Here is a 23,075-nt window from a genome sequence, read left to right on the forward strand (position 1 = left end):
ACAACATCAAATGGAACAACGTTAAGGAGAAACAGAAGCCAGCTCAGGGGGTTGAACAATGGTATGACACCCAGTCCTCCAATGGCATCTGAAGATGAGCCAAGAAAGTGAAACTGTGGAAGACCACCATGAAAACAATCTATAGTCCGATAATGTACAGGATGCCAATGCACCTACAAGTCAAGAACGCTCCAGTGGTCAGTCTAGATCTCAGGAAGGTCACACCATCACAAGATCCAGGAAGATTAGCAAGCCACCCGTACGTTAAGCTGACTCTTAAACAGTGATCTTTCTTTTATGCAAATAGCTTTCACAACCACCTTACTGTGCGTGTATGTTATCTTTATGTTATCTTGGAAAAATGGAATGTCATGATATCAATTTAAGGGAATGTACAAATAAGCAAGGAGCCAGGATGTAGAGCAGTATGTGACCAGCAGCGTGTGTGCAGGAATTGCAGCTGTGCTGTCCCTGTGAGTAATGGTTGGTGAATCTCTAAAGTATATAACTGTCTGCTGAGCCTTCCTGTAATATATCTTCAAATAAACCAAGCCAAGTTTACTGGTCCTGATGTGAAATTGGTTAGTTTGTATAAAGCAGATATAGAAATGCAACAAAAGGGGAGATTTGACAGAGGTATTCCAAATCAAGAATGGTTTTGACAGAGTAAATAAGGAGAAATTGCTTCCAGTGCCAAAGGGGTTGCTAAGCAGAGGTCACAGATTTAAGGTATTGACAATGGAACCAGAGGCAACATGAGGAAAATACAATTTATGCATTGTTATTATAATCTAGAATTCACTGTCTGAAAGGGTGGTGAAAGCAGATTCAATAAGAACTTTCAGAGAATTGGATAAATACTTGAAAAAGATTGCAGGGCAATGGGGAAAAAGCAGGGGACTTGGATTAATTGGATAACTCCTTCAAAGGGCAGTCACAGACACAATGGATCCAATGTCCTCCTCCTGCGCTGTTATCATTATATGATTCCATGATTCTATACTATCACGGTTTGGCTTTATTCCCATGTCCTTTACTAGTTTTAAACTACTGATATTGTCAGAAATATTAAACATGTACCACAATTTAAGTGGCTGATAGATCTCAATATGAACAAGTGCAAGGTAACATGGACTTTGTACACACTTAATGGGCATCGAATAGCAAAGACAGAAAAATAACAGGGCTTCAGTGTGGCTACCACCCATTGAATAACAGTATCCAGTCATTGTGAAGCTGTTATGAACATGAACAAATCAAATCCCATTGAGGGTATTGAGGATATTATTTATAATTAAATAGCAACATTTATGCAAATTTTGGAAGTATGGAATAAAGTTGCGGTTGGAGCACAAGAGATTCTCTTCAGTAAAAGAACTGGGAAATGTAAGAGTGAGGTGCTTCAGTGCCACCAGTGGTGAGGAGGTTTAATTACAATATGACATGTTTACATGAGCTGTTCCCATTATAAATACAGACATAGGAATTTATAAATGAGAAAACATTGTCACAGAGGGTTGACCAAAATGAGACAACATGAAGTAAGATATTGTAGCTCGAAAGTGGATGCAGGTGTAAGTTTTTGATATAATAGATTTACTTTTAGCAATAGGCTTACCTTTCGGTGGTCACTAGATGTTGGATATTCCAACTTGCTTCTCTCTGCAAATGCAAATTTGAAGGCTTCGATAATTCTGTGATACGTTAAGACTTTCTTTTCCCTAGTAGAAACACTTTCTCTTGAAAAGTGATACCCTAAATTAGATCAGAAAAGTAATTAAGAGAGGATGAAAAGTTGATGGTTGGGCCACTTTTTTGCCAACTAGTGCCAAACAAAACGAAAAATTGTACAAATTCATTTTATATAGGATCTTTACATTCAATAGAGACTTTCATTCCATCAGTTTGATTCTGACAGCACCTCCCAAATCTGCGCCCTCTACCACCCGGAAGGACAAGGACAGCAGGTGCAGTGGTACACCATCACTTCCAAGTTCCCCTCCAAAATACATGCCATCCTGATTTGGACATATATCGCAGTTCCTTCATCGTTGAAGAGTCAAAATCCTGAAACACTCTACCTAACAGCAGTGTGGGTGACCCTTGACCACACGAACTGCAGCTGTTTAGGATGGTGGTGTTGGGCCCTCTTCTTAAGGAGCAATTAGGGATGGGCAATAATGCCTCACCAGCAACACCCACATCCCAAATCTTGGTTGGATTCAAACGCAGGTCCAGAAGATAGAAAGATAGTGAGCCAATTATCTGCACCATCCTCTTCATTTCATTTTTAGTTTTTTAAAAATATTATAGTTGTACAAAACAATGTAAATATCAAATCTTAATTTTCCAAAGTACAATTAGGGTTATGGATTACAGCAGATGCTTTCCTCATGAATTCGCTTTAGACCTGTAATTTCCTTCTCTACTGTTCCCACAATCCGAGAAATGTACAACCCACTGGAAAACCTTAAATTCCCCACACCATTTTAACACTGCAAATAGATAAATATACTACCTGTGGCTGATTCACTTTTAGGGGTGGAGTACACATTAAGCAATGAAACCAAGACAATTAACCAAAAAGGTACTTTTAGTTGAGAGTCAATTCTTAGCAGCAAGTTAGAATGTCAGGATAACAACTTAATACTGAACCATTTATCATTCATGTGACAAAAGCGAATCTGCAAGTTTGTACAATTGTCCCAGTGTTCTAGCCAACATTGCTTCTTCAATCAAAAATAAATAAATCAGTCAGTCATCTGTTAGCTGTTTGTGGGATCTTGCTCTGTGCAAAATGGCTGCCACATTTGTCTACTCACCGTCCCCATACTTCAAAGCAATTCATTACAAAGTTCTTGAAGACATTTGTGAAAGATGTGACTTAGCACTATAAAAGTTCTTTCTAAATAATCTTCTTCCATTAAATTTAACAGGAAATTTGATGTAAAAAAAAAATTTCACCTTGCCAGAGATTGGATGGTTGACCGGGAAACCAAACGATTAATTGGAAACCCATGTGAAAACTGCAATTGGTGGTTATGTTCCCAATTCAGTCACCACCTCAAATACAATGTGGTCACTTTATCAAACATCAGCAAAAACGGAACCGGATTGCCAACAGTTCATCCCTAACCTCTTGTTTAAAGCAGCCTTTGATCTGAGAAGTGTAAATTCTCCAAAGCCAGTCTTAGGCTCGGAGTGAAAAGGTCTCAATATGTACCACACAAATTTAACAGAGATACACCATGGATTTCCATGATTTGCCTGTTAATTTTTAGTCTCAGTGAGTTTTCCCTGCCAACATTTGCAGACTGGAGTTATCTAGGTAATTTGTGCTGTAACACTCCAGTGCTGCTTCACTGATAGGGCAAATGATTCAAGGTGGCATGACACTCTGACCTCGATTTTAACTGGGGGCCTGGTTTCAGGGGGTGACTTCTGGGGTCAGTTCAAAAGTCCCCAGGAGAAGAGGCCGGCCTCTTAACTTTACACCTGGAGTAAAAGCTGCCTGCTGACTTTCCAGCCTTTCTGGGCATTAGATACTTTACTTGGTAAGGTTTCCCCTCGGGAGTCTTCCACCAGGGAACTTGCACAGGAGGAGGTGCACAATGAGTGCAGCTGATGGTCACGTTAATTTAAAAAAGTGGAACAGGTTTTCCTTAAATGAATCCTGAGAGGGCATGGAGATGAAGGTTTGTGGAAGATTGTTCCTGTCCTTAATTGCTCTTGGGGGGAAAAATAGGAGTTAGCAACGGAATTGCGTTGGGGGTTTATACAATTGAAGCTGTTGGTCATTGTCTCTTCAAGCTTGGTCATTTTTGGGCTTAATATGCTGCTTATACTTCAAGACCGGTGAACAGGTTAGACCACGAGACTTGTTAGTGGGCTGTCCCTTGGGGAATCCTGTGATCGGTAGGGGTGGGGGAGGGGCTGTGGCGAGATCACAGAAGGGGAGACCTAAGGTTCTCTTATGAGGCTCAACTGACTGCTGTTTTCCACTCAAGCCTCCTTGTAAACATTGCACTGGTGAATCTGATGCCATCATTGGCACCCCACACACACACACACACACACACGCGAAGGAGGATCCTTTGAGCGAGTGTCCTTGCTGCCCACTTAGTGCAGCTGAAAATCCCAGCAGGTCAGCTCCCAGTGGCTCCATGTTGGGTATATGACTTAGGCCTATTTTAACTAATCACATGCTCAGTTTCCGATGGGTTGCTAGGTTAAAAATCACCCCCTCTGTGGCAACTCTTGTGAATTTCTACGGAGGGCAGTGCGATGTGTTGTCGAAGATCACTGACAAAATGGAATTTAGAGTGGATCTGATTCCCTTGCTGCAAATGACCACTTTCTCTACCCATTGGATTTATTAAAATCAAAGGCACCTTGCTGGAAAGTCTCGAGACTGAAAAGGAAAACATTTCAGAGCAAATGGTGGAGGCTTAAAGTTACCTTCAAGGATTTTCAGAATGAGTGCAAGCACTGGTCCACCAGATGGGGCACCCGGAACATACATTGTATATTCATCTAGAGTGACATTTATCGGTGTCTCCTGGCTGGCCTTAAATTGTTTCAGGTCATCTTGGGAAATTAGTCCACCTAAAGGAGGAAAGAGAGACAGACAGAACTACACCAATCCAGCTCCAGCTTACAAACCATTTGCCAATCGAATAGAATGAACTACTTTTGCTGAAAATGGGTATAATGCAACAACCCCATGAGAAAAGACAGGAATAATCCTGGCTGACGTTCCTAATGCTGTACTGAGGGAGTGCGGCCACTGTCAGAGTGCAGTCTCTTGGATGAGATGTTAAACCAGTGCTCTGTCTGCCCTCTTGAGTGGATGTGAACAACCTCAGCACCATTTTGAAGGGTTGTTGGGGAATTCTCTCCGGTGCTGTGGCTAACTTTTATCCCACGATCAACATCACTAAACCACATTACCTGGCCATATATCTCATTTGCTGTTTGTGAGATCTTGCTGTGTATAAATTGACTTCCATTTTTCCAATGTTACAACGATTATGAGCCGAATTTTAACATTAAAGGATGCGGCAGGTTTGGGTCAGGCGGGCTGGGGGAGGGGGGAGTTTAAAAAGTCTCAGAAATCTGTTTCCTGACCCAAAACTCTTCTCCAATCCGCCCATTCCCAGCTTTAACGAGGCCGGTAGATGGGTGGGCAACCAAACTTAACCCAAGGAGGTGGATTGCAGCTTTGATATTGAGGCTGGCAACCTAACTGTCATGAAGCTTTGAACTTTAATTGGCCAGGTTTCCCGAGCATTGGATAACTGGATTCAGGTGGTAAGTGCCTTCAACTTACCTCCTGGATCCGGGTTCCTGCCTGAAGGGCCTCTGCGATCGAGGCCCCCACACAGCGACCTTCCCCACCAGGCCCCGATTTCTCCCCCCACCCCCACCACCACCACCAGGCTGTGGGTGAATGGGACTTGGTGTGGAAAAAAGAACGTATGAGAATAATGTGCAGTTGACAATCCTGTCGTGGCGGCGGCGGCGGGGGGGGGGGAGGGGGGGGGAGAGGGGTGACAGCTGGAACTTGATAAATACAAAAGATCAGAGGCTGGATACCTTTGGAATGGGCATGACAAAGATGATGTTGGGATAAACTAGAAGGGAAAGAAAGCAAATAGCGTCAATAAATTGTCTCGAGTACAATAGCAGCGTTGCACATGTGAGCTCCCAGCTTTATTTTTGACACCGTGACTCAAATCCCACCCACACCACCACAGGTGCAGTGCAGCTGTAGTATGCACAATCTACAGGGTGCACTGCTGCAATCTGCCTAGTCTAGTTCAACAGCACCTCCCTACTCTCTACCCTCCACTATCTAGCAAGATAAGAGCAGCAAGATGATGGGAACACTGTCGGTCAAAGTTCCCTTGTTCCTCATCACTCCCTATCCGGACGTAGATTTGGATTCCTCATTGTTACTGGGTCAAAGCCTTTGAAAGTCCTAGCTAACACCACTATAGCAGCAGCATCAGCACAAGGGCAGCAATGGTTCGAAGGGAAGGACCACCACAGTCTCCTCCGGGCAACTAGAGAAGGACAGCATGTGCAGCCTTGCCAACATCACCCACATCTCAAAAACAGATAAAAAGGAAAGGAAGCTGGAAGAAATTCTCTGGTGAGGTGCAAGTGAAGCCAATGGAGAGATGAATCATGCTGCTAAATTTTTCATAGAAGATTCTGGATGGAGCTGTACATGTTATTAAAGACTGGATCAAGAACGTATTCATTTCTAAGTGAGAAACAGAGGAAAAGGCATTGGAAATAGGCTGATTCAGGAATTGAACCTGCATTTGGTAGAATGGAGTCTCAACTTCCCAGTAATAATACAACATGTATCTAAGTGGCGAGATATCCAGGTACACACCTGATTGACTGACGTAATGAACAATATCCTCTGCAATGGGTCCATCGTAGAATGCATTTGGTCCTTTATCAGCTATCGTCTGCAGTGTATCCGCTAATTTTGGAAAATATATTAGGTCGTTCTTGCTCAAAATTTGTTTACCGTTTTTCTTACAGAACACATCGCTGTGGAAACGAAAGAATTTTTAGCGATTATCAAAGAGCAATTTCCCTCATTGTTAACAATGGAGTAAATTCAACATTTCCAATGGGAATATTCACGCTCCAAAGGAGGGTAGGTGATAGAATTACAACATTGTAGGACAAATCCATCAGAATGGTGACTCCGTGCTGAGGGAGTAGGATTGATGAATATATCCTCATATGGATGTTTTTTTTTTATTCAGGAGCATCCATAAAAATAAAAAAATATATGTTGCTGTAAATTTGCAAATGCTACATTAGAAACAGCAGTGGCAAAATCAGTACAAAGGATTTCTTGGCTATATTTTCAAAATAAGTTATCACGTGGCACAAAGAATAAAAATGGATTACCCTAATAATTTTAGAACGAATATCATGGAATCTTTTCCATCAGATATTCAGTCAGCTTCTGTACTGAGAGTAACCTGATGGATAATTAGTAGTGCTGGCAAAGTCATTATCTGATCAATTGCTTCAAGTAACAGTGTGAACTGCACAGTTAGATTACAATCTTGATTTCTCTCCTGAGATTGGGGCGAATCCAATCCAGAATGGTGGGACATATTTAACATTCTCTGCAGGGTGTTGGGAGATTGAAATAGGCTCGATCCAGTTCTAAAAAAGGTACGAGTCCACAACAGAAAAACCGAGCTTAGACAGCGAAAATTACTTCTTGTGGTAAGTGGCTTGTTATCACCCAGAATCAGGTACTTCCTTTGTCCCCAAAACCTAACACCACTGGGCAGGAAAGAGGCAGGTTCAGCTCAGTCCTTCATTTTACACCCCGCCCAATTTTGACTTCAAATGGAAAGTGAGTGTGAAATAGGCAGCCGGCAAAATCCCTCCAGTTTCCTGCGAGAAATTACCCCAGGTCTGCTATATGTGGTATAGACACTCATGGGGTATTCTGTGAGATGTGGTATCACTAGCCCCACCCACAGTTCAGCACAAGTCAACTTAAATTTCGTAACCCTGTTCTGAGAAAGCTAGTTTGGAAGCATCTTATTGAATAGTTGAACAAAACATTTTTGTATAAGCGGGGGTTTGGTCACAAAACCTCTTGGGTACCATGGTGTGAGTCAATTGCACAAGTGATCCCAATGTCCTACCTGGGAGTTAATCCCACTGCCCTATATGTACTTGTAAGAGAGTGGGACCTGGGAATATAGGGCAGAATTTTCTGCCTGTCGGGTGGGCGGGCCCGACCCAATCTCCAGCGGGCGGGGAGGCGATCCCCGCCAGTGAAGCGGGCCGCACCGCCATTTTGTGTGGGCGGGCCAATTAAGACCCGCCCAATGTGACATCCGGCGGGAAGTGCTATGCGCTTCCTGTGTGGGCGGGGGGGATCCCTAAAAGCGAGAATGCGCTCTTTCACGCATGTGCAAGAAAGAGCGCACTTCTCCCTGAGGCTAAGTGCAGCCTCAGGGAGATCGCTTCCACTTTGAAAATTATTAAAAATAGAAAAGAAATTCCCTAACATGTCTCCCTCATGTGACCATGTCACATGAGATGGGACATGTTCATAATTTACAGGGTAACTTTATTGAAATGTTTAAAACCCTGCATGAAACCTCATCCCACCACTGGATGACGTTTCATGTTTTCTTTATTTGTCACCGGGGCTCCTGGCCTGCCCGATAACCTTAAGATTGGACGGGCAGGTCCTTTAATTGTTTAAAGCGATCCTGTCAATGGCCTCAATTGGCCATTGACAGGTCGGCGGGCCCACAGCTGATTTTGCTGCGCCCCCACCTTCCTGAAGATTTAAATGGGGCGGGATGAGGTTGGGGGTTCCGCCCAACATCATCCCATGTCATTATACATGTCGGCGAGTGGGCCCCACCCCCTGCTCACTGATGGCAAAATTCTGCCCATAGTGTAGAGTAAAGGGTAACATCAGAAGCACATGGTGCTGATGTAATGATGATGTAACACCATATGATTGAGTAACAGAGATTTGGAGGGAGCAGAAATTCCAAATTCGTGCAGAGGTCCCAGTATGTATATATTGTAGCTAAAGAAACAGTAATGGTTTTAACAAACTACAGTCTCGAGCAGCTCACTTGGGAGAATAGACAATCCCCGAAGAAGCCTGTCTGCACCCTGAACGCATGATGAAACAGAGCAATTGTACACCTTTGTGATCTGAACCAGTTATTTGTGCTTTTCATGTATATACTTTATATCAGTACACCAAGCATACACTTGGCAAGCTAAGATCAAAGATGAATTGTTAAGGTGCATTATTTCACGGTAAGGTGAACACGTAAAACAACCATTACAATTGGGCTCACTAAATGCACTCTGTAAAACTTAATATCTTGCAATAATGCAAAGTAAAGGAGATGCCAGCTGTAACACATCATAACTGAAACAAAACGGTTTTAACTATTCACCATCATTTCTCCCTCAGCAAAGATTATCATAGCTCACCGTGTGACAAAACTGACTGCCCTCACAGTCTTCCTGTCTTAAAAAGCCTTTTCCCTCATGTCCCTGTCTCTTTTCTGTTTTTAGCTCTCTTTGATCACAGACAGAGATAGAGGGACGCTCTGACATATTGGCTGCAAGTTACTTACCAATTACCCAGTCCAGTAATGAATTGTTTGTTGTTTAATCTCTAGAGAAACAAATTCCTTTTCAGCATATGGATCACTATTCACCTTTCAAACTTGTGGTATACTGCTTGCATCAATCACTCCCTGTGGGAGTGAGGTCTACATTCTCACTTGTCTTTGGGTAAAGAAGTTTCTCCTCAATTCCCTATTGGGTCTCTTGGTGACTGTTTTATATTGATGGCCTCTATTATACTCTCCACCACATGAGGATATGTTTAAATACCTTTATTAGCCTTTTTTTCAAATCCTTTCCTGATCTGTATGACCACACATTTCCGGTATCACCCTTGTAAATCTTCTCTGCACCCTCTCCAGTGCCTCTTTATCCTGTGGCAGAATTTTGCCCTTGGTTGGGGTGCTTGGCGGGGATGGTCGGGCAGCCAACCACCACCTGTGATTGGCACCTCACCATGATTTTGTGTGGGTGGGCCAATTAAGGCCCACCCAGCGTGAATCGTGAGCGGCAGTGCTCAGCGCTACCCGTGCGGGTAGGGGGAGGGGGCGAGCGGGCGGAGTACAAACTTCGCGCATGTATGAGAAAGAGCGCTTCAATCTCCCTGAGGCACGGAGCTGCTTCAGGGAGATGAAGTGCTGTTTAAAATAACTATTGAACCAAATAAAATTGTCATAAAACATGTCCCCTCAAGTGACTCTGTCACATGAGCAGGGGCACATTTTTAATTCAAGTGTAAAATTTAAAAAAAAAAAATGTTATTTGCTTTAGGAAACCTCATCCCGTCCGTGGATGAGGTTTCCTAAAAAATGCAAAGGCCGCTTGACCTGTTCGCCTGCCCCGCTGACCGTTAGGTTGAACGGGCAATGAAACATTCAGCACAATTGTTAACTTAATGGGTCTTTTAATAAGTAGCCCACACTATCGTGAGTGTGCGCATTGACGTTGGCACGCTTGGCCGATGTCAACGCGCTTTATTTCACGCTCGGGTGTGTCAGGTGCGCGCCCACACGCCGGGCGAAAGATCCTACCCCCGAGATTTGTTTGTTGCTATCTAAATGCAGAGTGACTGTCACTGCCATTATTTAATGGCAGAGTAAAAATTTTCCAGTTGCATGTTGAGAATTTGATGGCTCATTTCCATCACACCCTTGAAATGGTTGTGTTGGATTTGATTTGTGTCGCTGTATAATCCTTTCAATTCATATTGTTGGGCAGATCCCAAGGCACCAGCAGCAGTTGGGTAACTGAACATGGACACTTCTTTAAAAGTCATAAACAGGATTTTGATATTCTGGCCCGAGACGTTTCCCATGGTTAGAGGAAACAATATGGGCACAAACAGATAGCAGCCAGAGATTGCCTTCTATGTTTGCTATCGGTGGCACTGTGCCTCAACCGTGTAGGAAAGTGCACTTCTCGAGGTGGCATTCTGTGCCAACATAAGCACCGGACTTTCCTCGTGGTCTCCTGTGTGGCGGTCATCAATACTGTAAACACAGCATTAAATGGGCTCGACAGGGAAGAGTTTTGATGTTTGGCTGTGTAATCACTCTGGCACCCACTAAATTGAATTTCTCTCTCCAGAATGCAGTGCATTAATCAGATATTCATGGAGATCAGAAAAAAAATAATTTAGGGCTGAAACTCAAATGAAATTGTTCACCTTTAGGTGAGTGGAGTTGTATTTTTGCTTCAGCTGTGTGTACAAGCTTTCAGGTCCCACTGCTTCTAGTGAAAGCCATGGTAGGGGAGTTCGGAAAATCTCTTCACAATAAAATGATGTAAACTTGTTTTCCTTTCTTCAGTGAACAATGTCTCACTACGAAGCTTTGAATGAGGCTTTGAAATGCTCTTTGCTGTGAATCGAGTTGGTTTGCTGTGTCAGTCATTTACTCCAGCAGGATGCAACTCAAACCTACAGCAATTGCAGGAACAGGACAAAGGCTCCCCCTGGTCTCATTCAGAATACTTTTCGCTCTTACGCGAACATCTTTACAAACCACGGGCCAAATCTTCTGTGGAGAGGCGATCATCGTCGGACTGCCATTCTACTCATTTTTAAACAGACCTTAGTCTACAGCTCCACATTCCTCATCCGGATCTCCGACCCGGGCATGGTGGGAAATGTGCAGTGTAGCTGCTCCGAGAGTCCCTTCCGTGTCCTGTAGGAGCGTCAGGGGAAGTGAAGCTATTTCCCCCCTTTATACAGCACTAGCTGCCGTAAAGCGGTAAGTTTAAATGGCCCAGCCACTTGGACAAGACAGAAGGTAAGTGTGCAAGGTGAGGGGTTAGGGTGGGGTCAGTTGATCGGGGTTTAGAGGGTAGGCGGGGGTGAGGGGTAGTCTGGGTTAGTGGGATGGAGACAGGCAGTCCGGGGCTGGTGGGATGATTAGTCGGGGTTGGGAGGGTAGTCGGGGAGGGTTAGTCGAAAGATATATCGGGAGGGAGTCGAGTGGTCAGAAGTGGGGAATAGTCAGAGGTTGGAGGGGGTAGTGGGAGGGTGGGGAGGGGGTAGTGGGAGGGTAGTCAGGTGATTGGGGGTGTGGGTGTAATCGGTGGGTGAAGCTATTGGGAGGGGGTAGTGGGAGGATTGGGTGGGGGGTAGGGAAATCAGGAGGGTAGGGGTTAATTGGGGAGAGATAGCCAGGGATTGGGGGTAGTCAGGGGTCCCTTGGTCGGGGTTGGAGGGTCCATTGGATGATTAAGGGGTGTCGGTCAGTAGTACAGTTACTCAGGAGTTAAAACTCGTATTAATCCTTCTAACTTTCTAGGTTGGATGCTGAAAGGATATTTCCCCTTGTGGGAAAGATTAGAACCAAAGGACACAGTTTAAAAATAAGGAGTCTCCCATTTAAGATGGAGAAGAGAAATTTTTTCTCTTAGAGGGTTGTGAGTCTGTGGAATTCTCTTCCCCAGAGAGCAGTGGAGGTTGGGCCATTGAATATTTTTAATTTCGATAGACTCTTGATTGTCAAGGGATTTAAAGGGTAATCAGGGGTCGGCAGGAAAGTAGAGTTGAGGCCACAATCAGATCAACCATGATGTTATTGAATGGCGGAGCTGGCTCAAGGGGCTGAATGGCCTAATCCCGTTCCTAATTTGTATGTTCATATGGATAAGTACCATTCTGGGTGACAATTCCTGTGCTGACAGTCAAATAGACAAAGATTCAAACATGGTGCCAAAAATGTCCAAATGGTCATCAATGTGAGAGGGTAATTCAACTATTATTTCATATTTGGGAACAAATTGTTCTAATGGGGAATTGTCATCAACTTTATTTTCAAATCAGAGCCCAAGTGCAGGTTTCATTCTTCCGCATCAAAATTGCAGTTCGAATTCTAGTTTTGGTCAGTTGAAATATTAACTAACAAGAGTGAATATTTTTTAAACTGTAAGTGAACTGATTCTCACCATAATGAAGCACTTGCTTCAATTTGCACTTTGTTTGTTTCAAGGGCTACGGCAAGACTCTTACCAACTGGAAAACCCTTTCTTGCCAGTTTAATGGATGGCTCAAACAACTGCTTCCATGGTAACCGGCCATGCTGTTGGTGGGCAAGCGCATATCCTCTGATTTCGCCTGGAACTGCGATCGATGGCCCTCCTGTAACATGGAAAACGTCAAAGTAGTGGAGCAATTTCAGCGTTCAAACTGTCCTGACAAGATAATTCAACGTATAATGTAGCTATGAAGAAATCGTTATCTGGCTAATCTAATCATACTCATCCATATCTGGATTGGAAACAATGCCATTCCTAAACTGGCTGTGATGTGTAAGCAGATACTGGCACCATCCCAGCTCCCAAATGTTGGTGTCCCGACTTCCCCGTAAAACACCCTGCTGCAAATATTGACACGCTCAATACTTTTTTTTTATAATTCGTTAATTGCCTTTTAAGATTTACATGTAGGCCAGGCAAGGACAGCAGATTTCCTTCCCTAAAAGGGCATTCATTTGATTTCATGGTTGTCATCAGACTTTTAACTCCAGATTTTTATTGAATTCAAATTTCCTCATCTGCCGTGGTGGGATTTGAACCCTGGGTCACTGGATTACTAGTCAGTGACAATACCGCTATGCCACCACCTCCCCTGTTCCTGAGGAATGTACAGCCTCTACCATTGCCACAGCTCCCACCACGTATCCCTCATTCCCAGCCCCCACCCCCAACTCCACCATCCACATTGGTCATAAGCAGAAACATACCTTCACTGCCAATGGCACCTTCAATGGACTGTTCAGGCATCAATTCTATGTAATCAAACTGCTGGGAAAAAACAACAGGTGCTCAATGGACCATTTTACACAGCCTTTTGTTGGCATAAAGGCTTTTGATTCTGTCAAACACAAGGCCCTGTGGTTCTTGTTGATTGACTTGGGGTACGTCCATAAAGCACCTGCAAACATTTCAATTGTAGACTGACACCTTCATCGCACCGATACTGGAGACTGCGTCAACAAATGAAGCATTTAACTCTAGGGTGGATTATTTACGAGGTTCTTTTTTGCTGGTTGCAGTACCCAGAAGCTTGAAATTGGTTACTGCTGACCGTTTCTACAGACTCCAGGGAACATACCTCCCAGACTGGCTAATATGCCCAGCTCAGGACAGGGGAGAGATGGCCGATTATACATGAAGGCTTTGATATGTAGTAGATCAAATTAATTGTCCTTATACAAAGGACTCATTTATTTGGATCATTTAAAGCATTTGAAACTGAGGACCTAATCAAGTCATTCTATTCACTAAATATTATTTATAGTATATGTTTGTTTGGCAACTGTATGTGTGTGTACAATGACTTCTTGAATCATGGGATCACGTGATCACCTAATTTTAGTCATGAGAAATACAGTTTTGACATCATTTGTTCTTCTTTCAAACAGCTGGAATGGGCCTGGTGGTCTGAACGGCCTCCTTCTGTGCTCTGTGACATTATGTATCTGTAGCTGACAGAAGTTATTGTAAGACCAGCAATGATAGAACTGATCAGGGGACTCCAATGGTAGTGCATGGCTATGAAAGTAGTAAGTGATCTTATCTGAAGATAGTGTCCTTTTTTAATAAGATAGGCAAATGTACTGTCTGTACCAAGTACTGTCCATTTACCTGTTTAATGTTCAACAATTTTCTCTAATGGTTTAAACTTTAAAGCCACAGCCCAATAGAGTATATATTTTGCAGTTTCCAAACTCGGGGAAATTCTGTGGCCGCATGTGATATACCCCAATCAGTCAAAGTACACAGACAAAGGTTCTCTGTTTGGCATAAAAACAAAAATACCTGGAAAAACTCAGCAGGTCTGACAGCATTTGCTGAGACGGATACAGTAGACGTTTTGAGTCCGTATGACCCTTCATCAGAACTAAAAGAAAGAGAAATGGGGTGAAATATAAACTGGTAGAGGGAAGTGGGACAAGTAGATCTGGATAGAGGGCCAGTGATAGGTGGAGGCAAAGAAGAGATTGCCAAAGATGTCATAGACAAAAGGACAAAGGGATGTTGACGGTGGTGATATTATCTAAGGAATGTGCTAATAGGGACTTTAAGGGTAGCAAGCAGGACAAGCTAGTGACAGATGGCCATTGGGGGGGCGGGGGGGGGGGGAAGAAAAATATATTTGTAAAAAAATTTAAATTATTGGAAAAAGGGGGATCAGAAAGCGGGTGGGATGGAGGAGAGAGTTCATGATCTGAAATTGTTGAACTCAGTAGTAAGTCAAGAATGACAAGGATCATTCAGGGATTGTTCCCTCCGGGACACCCTGGTCCACTCCTCCATCACCCCCTACACCTCAACCCCCTCCCACGGCACCTTCCCATGCAACCGCAGAAGGTGCAACACCTGCCCCTTTATTTCCCCCCTCCTCACCGTCCAAGGTCCCAAACACTCCTTTCAAGTGAAACAGCACTTCACTTGCACTTCCCTCAATTTAGTCTACTGCATTCGTTGCTCCCAATGCGGTTTCCTCTACATTGGAGAGACCAAACGCAGACTTGGTGACCGCTTTGTGGAGCACCTTTGGTCTGTCCGCAAGCATGACTCAGACCTCCCTGTCGCTTGCCATTTCAACACACCACCCTGCTCTCATGCCCACATGTCCATCCTTGGCCTTCTGCAATGTTCCAGTGAAGCTCAACGCAAACTGGAGGAACAGCACCTCATCTTCCGACTAGGCACTTTACAGCCTTCCGAACTTAACATTGAGTTCAACAATTTCAGATCATGAACTCTCTCCTCCTTCCCCACCCCCTTTCCAATCCCCCTTTCTCCAATAATTTATAATTTTTTTGCAAATATATTTTTCTTTTCCCACCTGCTTTTAAATGTATTTCGATCTATTGTTTCATCTCCACCTTTTAGCCAATTTCGATCCCTTCCCCCCCACCCCACCCCCACTAGGGCCATCTGCCACTAGCTTGTCCTGCTTGCTACCCTTAATGTCCCCATTAGCACATTCCTTAGCTACTATCACCACCGTCAACACTCCTTTGTCCTTTTGTCTATGACATCTTTGGCAATCTCTTCTTTGCCTTCACCTATCACTGGCCCTCTATCAAGCTCTACCTGTCCCACCCCACTCTACCAGCTTATATTTCACCCCATTTCTCTATTTCCTCAGTTCTGATGAAGGGTCATACAGACTTGAAACGTCAACTGTATTCCTCTCTGCAGATACTGTCAGACCTGCTGAGTTTCTCCAGGTATTTTTGTTTTTGTTCTAGATTTCTAGCATGCGCAGTATTTTGCTTTTATCTCTGTTTGGCATCTTGGACTCACTATATTTGCCTAGATATTGGACAGGTAAATGTTCACAGCAATGTGAGGTCCTACAAGAGCAGGTCAGAGGATAGGAATTGTGCGACGAGTAACTCACCTCCTGATACCCCAAAGCCTGTCCACCATCTACAAGGCACAAGTCAGGACTGCGATGGAATACTCCCCACTTGCCTGGATGAGTGCAGCTCCCACAACACTCAAGAAGCTTTGGACAGCATCCAGGACAAAGCAGCCCGCTTGATTGGCACCACATCCACAAACATTCACTCCCTCCACCACTGATGCACTGTAGCAGCAGCATGTACTATCTACAAGATGCACTGCAGGAATTCACCAAGGCTCCTTAGACAGCACCTTCCAAACCCACGACCACTACTATGTAGAAGGACAAGGGCAGCAGATAGATGGGAACACTACCACCTGGAAGTTTCCCTACAAGTAACTCATCGTCCTGACTTGGAAATATATCACCGTTCCTTCACTGTCGCTGGGTCAAAATCCTGGAACTCCCTCCTTAACAGCACTGTGGGTGTACCTACACCACATGGACTGCAGCGGTTCAAGAAAGCAGCTCACCACCACCTTCTCAAGGGCAGCAAGGGATGGGCAATAAATGCTGGCCCAGCCAGCGAAGCCCACATCCCGTGAATTAATTTAAAAAACATTTACAGCAGTGATACATAACTCTGAACTCAAGGAAATACCCTTGTATGAAAACCCCAAAACATAGCAGATATCAACAGACCACTGCATTTCACACTAGGTCAGGGGTTGATTGAGGTTGTGTCATGGCCCAGAGTCCTTCAGTAGAGTTAAAGGACAGAGTTATGGCTGAGCCATCAAGTGGAATTTATAATGGTGACGCCATCCTCACTGACAAGGGAACTCCCTCCCCGCAAAAGCTGCAGAAGTTGGGTGTCGATTGAAAATTTCAAAAATAAAGATCGATATGTTAAGGTTTACAGAACAAAAAGGATGGTAGATGGCATTAAGACGCAAGTCAGCCATTGAATGGTGGAACAGGCTTATGGGGTTGGGTGCCCTTCTTCTGATCCTGTGTTTCTATGATTTGTGCATGCTGAAACAAAAAAAACACATCAGGGGCACTGAGACCCCTCGCCAAAGAAACTGCCAAGAATAAACCGACACATGAAGCGAAAGTTCCCCACCACGAGGATAATGACATGTCCAAAGAAGAAGTGGATGAAAAAAAGAATTTTTTAAAAATGGGGGTTTTGCCGCACCCCTCGTGTTCAACAATGAACAGGATCGGTAGAACAGTTAGCCTGTAGGATGCTCAAGCACCAATAGATGCAAGGTAGAGTTAAGGTATTTGAATATATTTGGTCCAGTGGTTTTGCACACAATGACGTGTGAGGGAGCAAGCACTGGATTTTGAGAATTTCACGATTGAAAATGGGATTCAGTCCTATTGTGATCCAAAGACGTCCCCATTTTGCATCTTAACAAAACCATAATGGTTCATCCTCGGCCTATGGAAATCCTGTCGCTTACCTGTTTCCAAACTGCTGATAATTTCTCGTTCCGGAGCCACCTCTCTTGAATTAATAACTTCAACCTGTCCTGAAGAGAAACATGAAATTGTCAAAAATTGAATTAGATCTCTTTATGAGTTTTATCCTTTTTTATATATTTTTTATGCAAATCGCTCCATTTCCCTATTATGATTCCTTCCTTCTGCTTCTTGGTCACCTAACTTCCTCTATTGGTCGGGAGTCAGTTCAGGGTCTCGTCATTGAAACTATTGCTTTCACCAACGCTCCATTGTCAATGGGCAGATTGTTCAAGTTAGTACATTGGGGGTGGAAACTGTGTAAAACCCCTCGGACTATGTAGACCAGAGAAGATTTGACATGAAATCTAAACGTATATTGTAATATAACCTGTAATGGCAAGGATAGTGAGGCAACTCATTTATTGAAAGAAACCAACCTGTATTGCACTTTATGTAGTGTTAAGTTTGAATTGTTATGTAATGTACCTTTACAAATTTTATGAATGAAGTATATTTTTGCAAAAATAACTTGAATTTATACAGGGCCTTCAATGTGATGGTCGTGGGATCTTCCTGTTCGTCTACATAGCCACTGTACTTCATTCAACACAATTCCAGGTCAGATGTCATAAGGTGCCACACAGATACATTTTTATAAAGAGCTGTAACAATCAGCTGTTGAAGAGGAGATGAGCTCAAGGGGCCAAAGGCAAGACCCTGATTCAATGGCCATAACTCTGTTTAAGTGGCATGAAAGAAAAATCTGCTGAGCGACTTCATTCCAGTAGATAAAGAAACATTACTTCCTTCCTCTTGTGCCAAGGGAAGAAGGGCAGGAAGGAAGAGCAGAAGGCAAGAAAGAAAAAAGGAAGGAAGTTAAAGGCAAAGCAATTATCATCTGTGGAGAGAAAGACAGAGTTAATGTTTCCAGTCCATATGACTCTTCTTCAGCTCTAAAGAAGAATCATACGGACTTGAAACGTTAATTCTATCTTTCTCTCCACAGATGCTGTTAGACCTGCTGAGTTTTTCCAGCATTTTCTGTTTTTGTTTCAGATTTCCAGCATCCGCAGTATTTTGCTTTTATATGAAAGCAAACATGTTTCTCTGTTTCTAATTTTATTCCATGCAAATGTATTTTGATCAACTTAAAATGTTAGCACAACAGAATTTAAAAAGAAAAAGAAATATTGGAACGAGGATAAAGTTAACCTGTTGATGCATCGTAGATGGTGAGGATCAGGCCCCCTCCAATGCCCATACTGTGCGCATTCACCAGCCCAATGCAGAGCAGCGCTGCAATAGCTGCATCCACCACTGATCCATTCCACTTCATGATGTCCCTGGAAGAAAGTAAAGCACCAAACAACAGAAATTTTAAAGAAAAGAGCAGAACACCTAACACATGGAGTAACAGAATGATACAACAAAGGATGGGGCCTCATTAAATTATGCAAATTAGTATCCTACGACACACACACACAGTCTTATTGCAGCGCTCGCAGTACAGATTCTTTTTGCAATTTTACTGAGTTTATAAAGCCACAGCTAACCAGGAACTATGGAAAGAATTTGCACAATAAATTTAGCATTGATGTCAAGTGGTTTTAGCATTACAACTTCCCTAAAGTTGTATAACCTCAATTAGATTTGAAGACGCAAACTAACTCCAAAGAGAAACCTAGGGGGTCAATTCCGATCAGGTCCAATCTGCTCTGGAGTTGGTGATCCACCCTGACCAGACCTGCACTGTACCCCAGCAGGACATCTCTCAGACCCTCGCCCTAATCAGGGGGCTGAACGCCTGCCTCACCAGCCTGAACCAGGAGAAGGCCTTTGACAGAGTATCGCACACCTATGTGAAGGATGTGCTCTCCAAAATGGGGATTGGGTTAGGGTTAGTGAGGGAAACTGCAATTGGATCCAACTGCTCTGCACAAACATCAGTAGCTAAATTTCAATCAATGGGTGTGAATCAGAAAGTTTTCCGATCAAATCCGGAGTCAGCCAGGACTGTCCTCTCTCCCCTGTCCTGTTTATGTGTTGAATCAAACCATTTGCCAAGTCCATTAGGTAGACGCAGGCATAAGAGGGGTAACGATCCCAGGCAGTGGAGGCATACAAGTCAAAGCCTCCCTATACATGGACAATGTCGCCGTCTTCTGCTTGGATCTGCTGTTGATGAGCATCTGTGACCAAACTGGGCTCGGGAGCCAAGGTAAATCATGATTCTGAGAGATGCTGGTGATAGAGCTTTTGGGGAAATGGCGAGGTTGGTGGGACAGTGGTTACTGGGCTCTAGATATTCGCCATGATATCCCAAGTAGCAGTAGATGGTCAGAAGCGTTCTTGACATTTATTGTCTGCTTAATCCCTGAGGGTCATGCTCAACTTTTCTTAGTTTATGAATTTCATTCTTGCAGAGTGGGGGAGAGGGAGGTCAGAGGAAGACGAAGTGAAAGAAAATGAGGAGGAGGAGGAGGAAGAGGGAAGAAATGTTTTCATCGTTAACTTGATGAGGCTGATGATGAGGATGAAGATGGTGATGATGATGATGAGCAACAGGCTACATAAAAACAGATCCCTGGATCACAATCCTACCCCATGTTCCTCAATCTCAACCCTTTCAATATATCTCCAAAGAGTCAGTTGCTTTCTCCTTCCCATGCACCAGCCCAGGACTAGGGAACACAGCCTAAAACTTAGAGGCAGGCTTTTCAGGAGTGAAGTTAAGAAACACTTATACCCACAAAGACTGGTAGACATTTGGAACTTGGTTCCACAAATGACAATTGATGCAGGGTCAATTGCTATTTTCAAATCTAAGATTAATAGATTTTTATTATTCATGGGTATTAAAGGATATGGGGAAAAAGGGTGGGTGTATGGAATTCAGTCGCAGATCCACCATGATCTCATTGAATGGTGGGGGAAACAGCCTACTCCTGTTTCTATGTTCACCTGGGGAAAGCCACTCTGAGGATGCAGGGTTCAAGGAGCATGAGGGAGGAAGGCAGGGGTAGGAAATGGGCACGAATGTACCAACTTCCCAGCAGGAGATGCACACAGCTACCGTTGGTTAAGAAATTATGCAACTCAGATCTCTTGACTGCTTCTTTAAAAAGAAAGATAAGTTCGAGCACACTAGCACTGGCACACAGGCACACCCGTGACCCAACTAATAGAGCCGCAAAGGCCCCTCATTACATATTTTATTAAAAAGGTTGCTGGGGCTGTGACAGTGTTGGCAGCTCAAGGATTTCAATACAGTTTGAGCAAATGTGTTTCCAAGATTCAGAAAGTAATGTTGTGGCTTACCTGCCAATTTTAGAACAAGCCGTTGCATCTGAAGCTACACCGGAGTTCTTATGAAACACACAGGCACTACATCTCCATAGCAGGTGCACGATTGCTCCGATACTAATAATAACAGTGATAATCAGAAGAATCCCAGTGACACAGCACATCTTCTTTCTGAAATAAAAACTCAAGTATCATGGATTAGCTTCCAGTAAAATCAACATTCAGGATCAGATCTAATAAACTAGGATCTTGTGAATCATGTATTAAGTTACTTATTGTCAATTTTTTTTTAAATCAAGTTTGTGGCTGTAATGTGAACCAAACACTTCGAAATATGTATAGGATAGTTTTATTTGGTGCCATTGCTGGAGCTTACTTGGGCTTGAATTTCCCAAAAAAACACCTTCAGGGAAAGTGTGCCAATTAAAAAGCCCAGGTGAAATAAAACATTTGAAGTTTTTTCTTTGCATGTCTTGAAAATACAGAAAATGCAGAGTCTCATATAAACTCCGGCCTCTGTTTCCTGGCTCTGAGGCCTGTGGCAGTTTTGAACTGATCAGAGTTCAATTTATCCGAAAGAGCACGGGAGTTCTGCCGTTTGTTCTGGTCAATATTTATCCTTCAACCAATTTTACTAAAGCCGCCAAGGTCATTATTGTATGGGACATAATTGCATGCAAATTGGCTGCCATATTTTTTCATTCCAATAGTGACGACACTTCCAAAGTACCGTACTTCATTGACCGTAAGGAGCTTTAGAATGTTCTGATGTTGTAAAAAGGTGCTATATAAATACAATATATTTCTTTAAAGTTAAACTAAGTGATTAAAAAAACATTTTTTTAGATTTAAAAAGTAAACCAACAAGCTACTACAAGCTGCTTTGGCGAGTACATGCACTGACTATTGCTATTGAGACTTACCAAGCCAGGAATGTTCCGGAACCATTCCTGGTCTCTACTGATTTGAATGATCACAGCTGAGCCAGAAGCAGGGGATCCAATGCCCCCGTTTATTACTCAGTCTTCAGTTTCACAGGTGAGGAACTATCACTTGTGCGGAGCCCAACGTCCATCATTGGTTTTGGGACAAGAGGAATATCATAGAATAGAATCGTACAGCACAGAAGGAGGCCATTCAGCCCATTGTGCCTGTGCAGCTCTTTGAATGAACTATCCCATTCCACCTGTCCTTTTTTCCATTGCCCTGCAATTTCTTCCTCTTCAAGTATTTATCCAATTTCCTTTTGAAAGTTATTATTGAATCTGCTTCTGCTGCCCTCTCAAGACGGCGCATTCCAGATCATAGCAACAAGAGGAGAGAAAAATAGATTTACCTGTTTTTTAATTTTCCAGAGTCACTTCTTGCAAGATTGTTAACATCATCCTGTTTAAGCCCAGATTGTAGTGGGATTGTGTTTGAACCATCCTCACTAAGTACACCGATTTCAGTCGGATTTTCCTCAACCATTTTTAGATCTGTTTAATAAGTTCGGTGCAGCATAGATTTTCCCTGACCGAGGTCTTCACTTCACAAAAACAGTGGCTCCTTTCTCTCAATTGACAACAATCGCTTGTGATTCTTCCCTCAAATCACCATGGTGATTGCTTTGCAACAGTTGCTGTTAAAATAAAAGTTGATGTTCCAGTGGGACTGAAATGAAAAAGATTTCTGGTTCTGATGTTGATGTCAACAGCCTACCTAACTGCAACATTGGTTATTATTGGATTAACACTTAGCCAATTAGAGACAGCATTGTGAAACACTGTACAGATAATTGTGGGGGAGGGTAAGCAGCAATGCATTAACAGAATCATAATCATGCTTTGAATATGTGAGAGGGATTGAGTCTGGATGACCCAGGCCATTTACAATATTCTGTTAAAACATAAACAAAAAGAGCAATGAACTGCAAATGCTGGAAACCTGAAACACAAACAGCAAATGCTGAAAACACTAGATCCATCGGCAACTGTAACAAGAAAAGAGGTTAATGCTTTGAATGTATGTTATACATGAAACGTTAACTTGACTTTTCCCTTCTCAGATGTTGGCCAACGTGCACTGCCTGACAACAGCGATGATGCTTCAAGAGTATTTCATTGGCTACAAAGCGCAGTGGGATGTCCTGAGGTATATTAATAAATTGCCCCCACTTTTAGTTGTGTTATTTAATATTTGACCGCTGTAACATTCATTTCCAACGTAAAAGGACTGTACGCCCAAAAAGCTCCTCCACGAAATTTCAGTGCAACAATTAGTTTTTACCATTGGGAAATTTGTGATTTAAGTTTCTATACATTTATGCATA

General features: G+C 43.2%; 1 protein-coding gene across 1 annotated transcript in view; it reads right to left on the bottom strand.

The window, feature by feature from the left end:
- Window positions 1-22,336, bottom strand: part of LOC144695190 (glutathione hydrolase 1 proenzyme-like) — a 35,818-nt gene extending 13,482 nt beyond the window's left edge. Inside the window, exons 1-8 of the mRNA XM_078566075.1 lie at window positions 22,101-22,336; window positions 20,780-20,935; window positions 18,674-18,804; window positions 17,461-17,529; window positions 12,574-12,811; window positions 6,404-6,567; window positions 4,459-4,605; window positions 1,619-1,755 (exon numbers count right to left, since the gene is read on the bottom strand). Of these exons, the coding sequence (XP_078422201.1) occupies window positions 1,619-1,755; window positions 4,459-4,605; window positions 6,404-6,567; window positions 12,574-12,811; window positions 17,461-17,529; window positions 18,674-18,804; window positions 20,780-20,935; window positions 22,101-22,234 (1,176 nt within the window). The 5' untranslated portion in view covers window positions 22,235-22,336. The remainder of the gene's footprint in view (window positions 1-1,618; window positions 1,756-4,458; window positions 4,606-6,403; window positions 6,568-12,573; window positions 12,812-17,460; window positions 17,530-18,673; window positions 18,805-20,779; window positions 20,936-22,100) is intronic.
- Between the last annotated feature and the right edge of the window lie 739 nt (window positions 22,337-23,075).

This window comes from Cetorhinus maximus, chromosome 21, assembly GCF_964194155.1.
Source record: "Cetorhinus maximus chromosome 21, sCetMax3.hap1.1, whole genome shotgun sequence".
NCBI classification, from domain to species: Eukaryota; Metazoa; Chordata; class Chondrichthyes; order Lamniformes; family Cetorhinidae; genus Cetorhinus; species Cetorhinus maximus.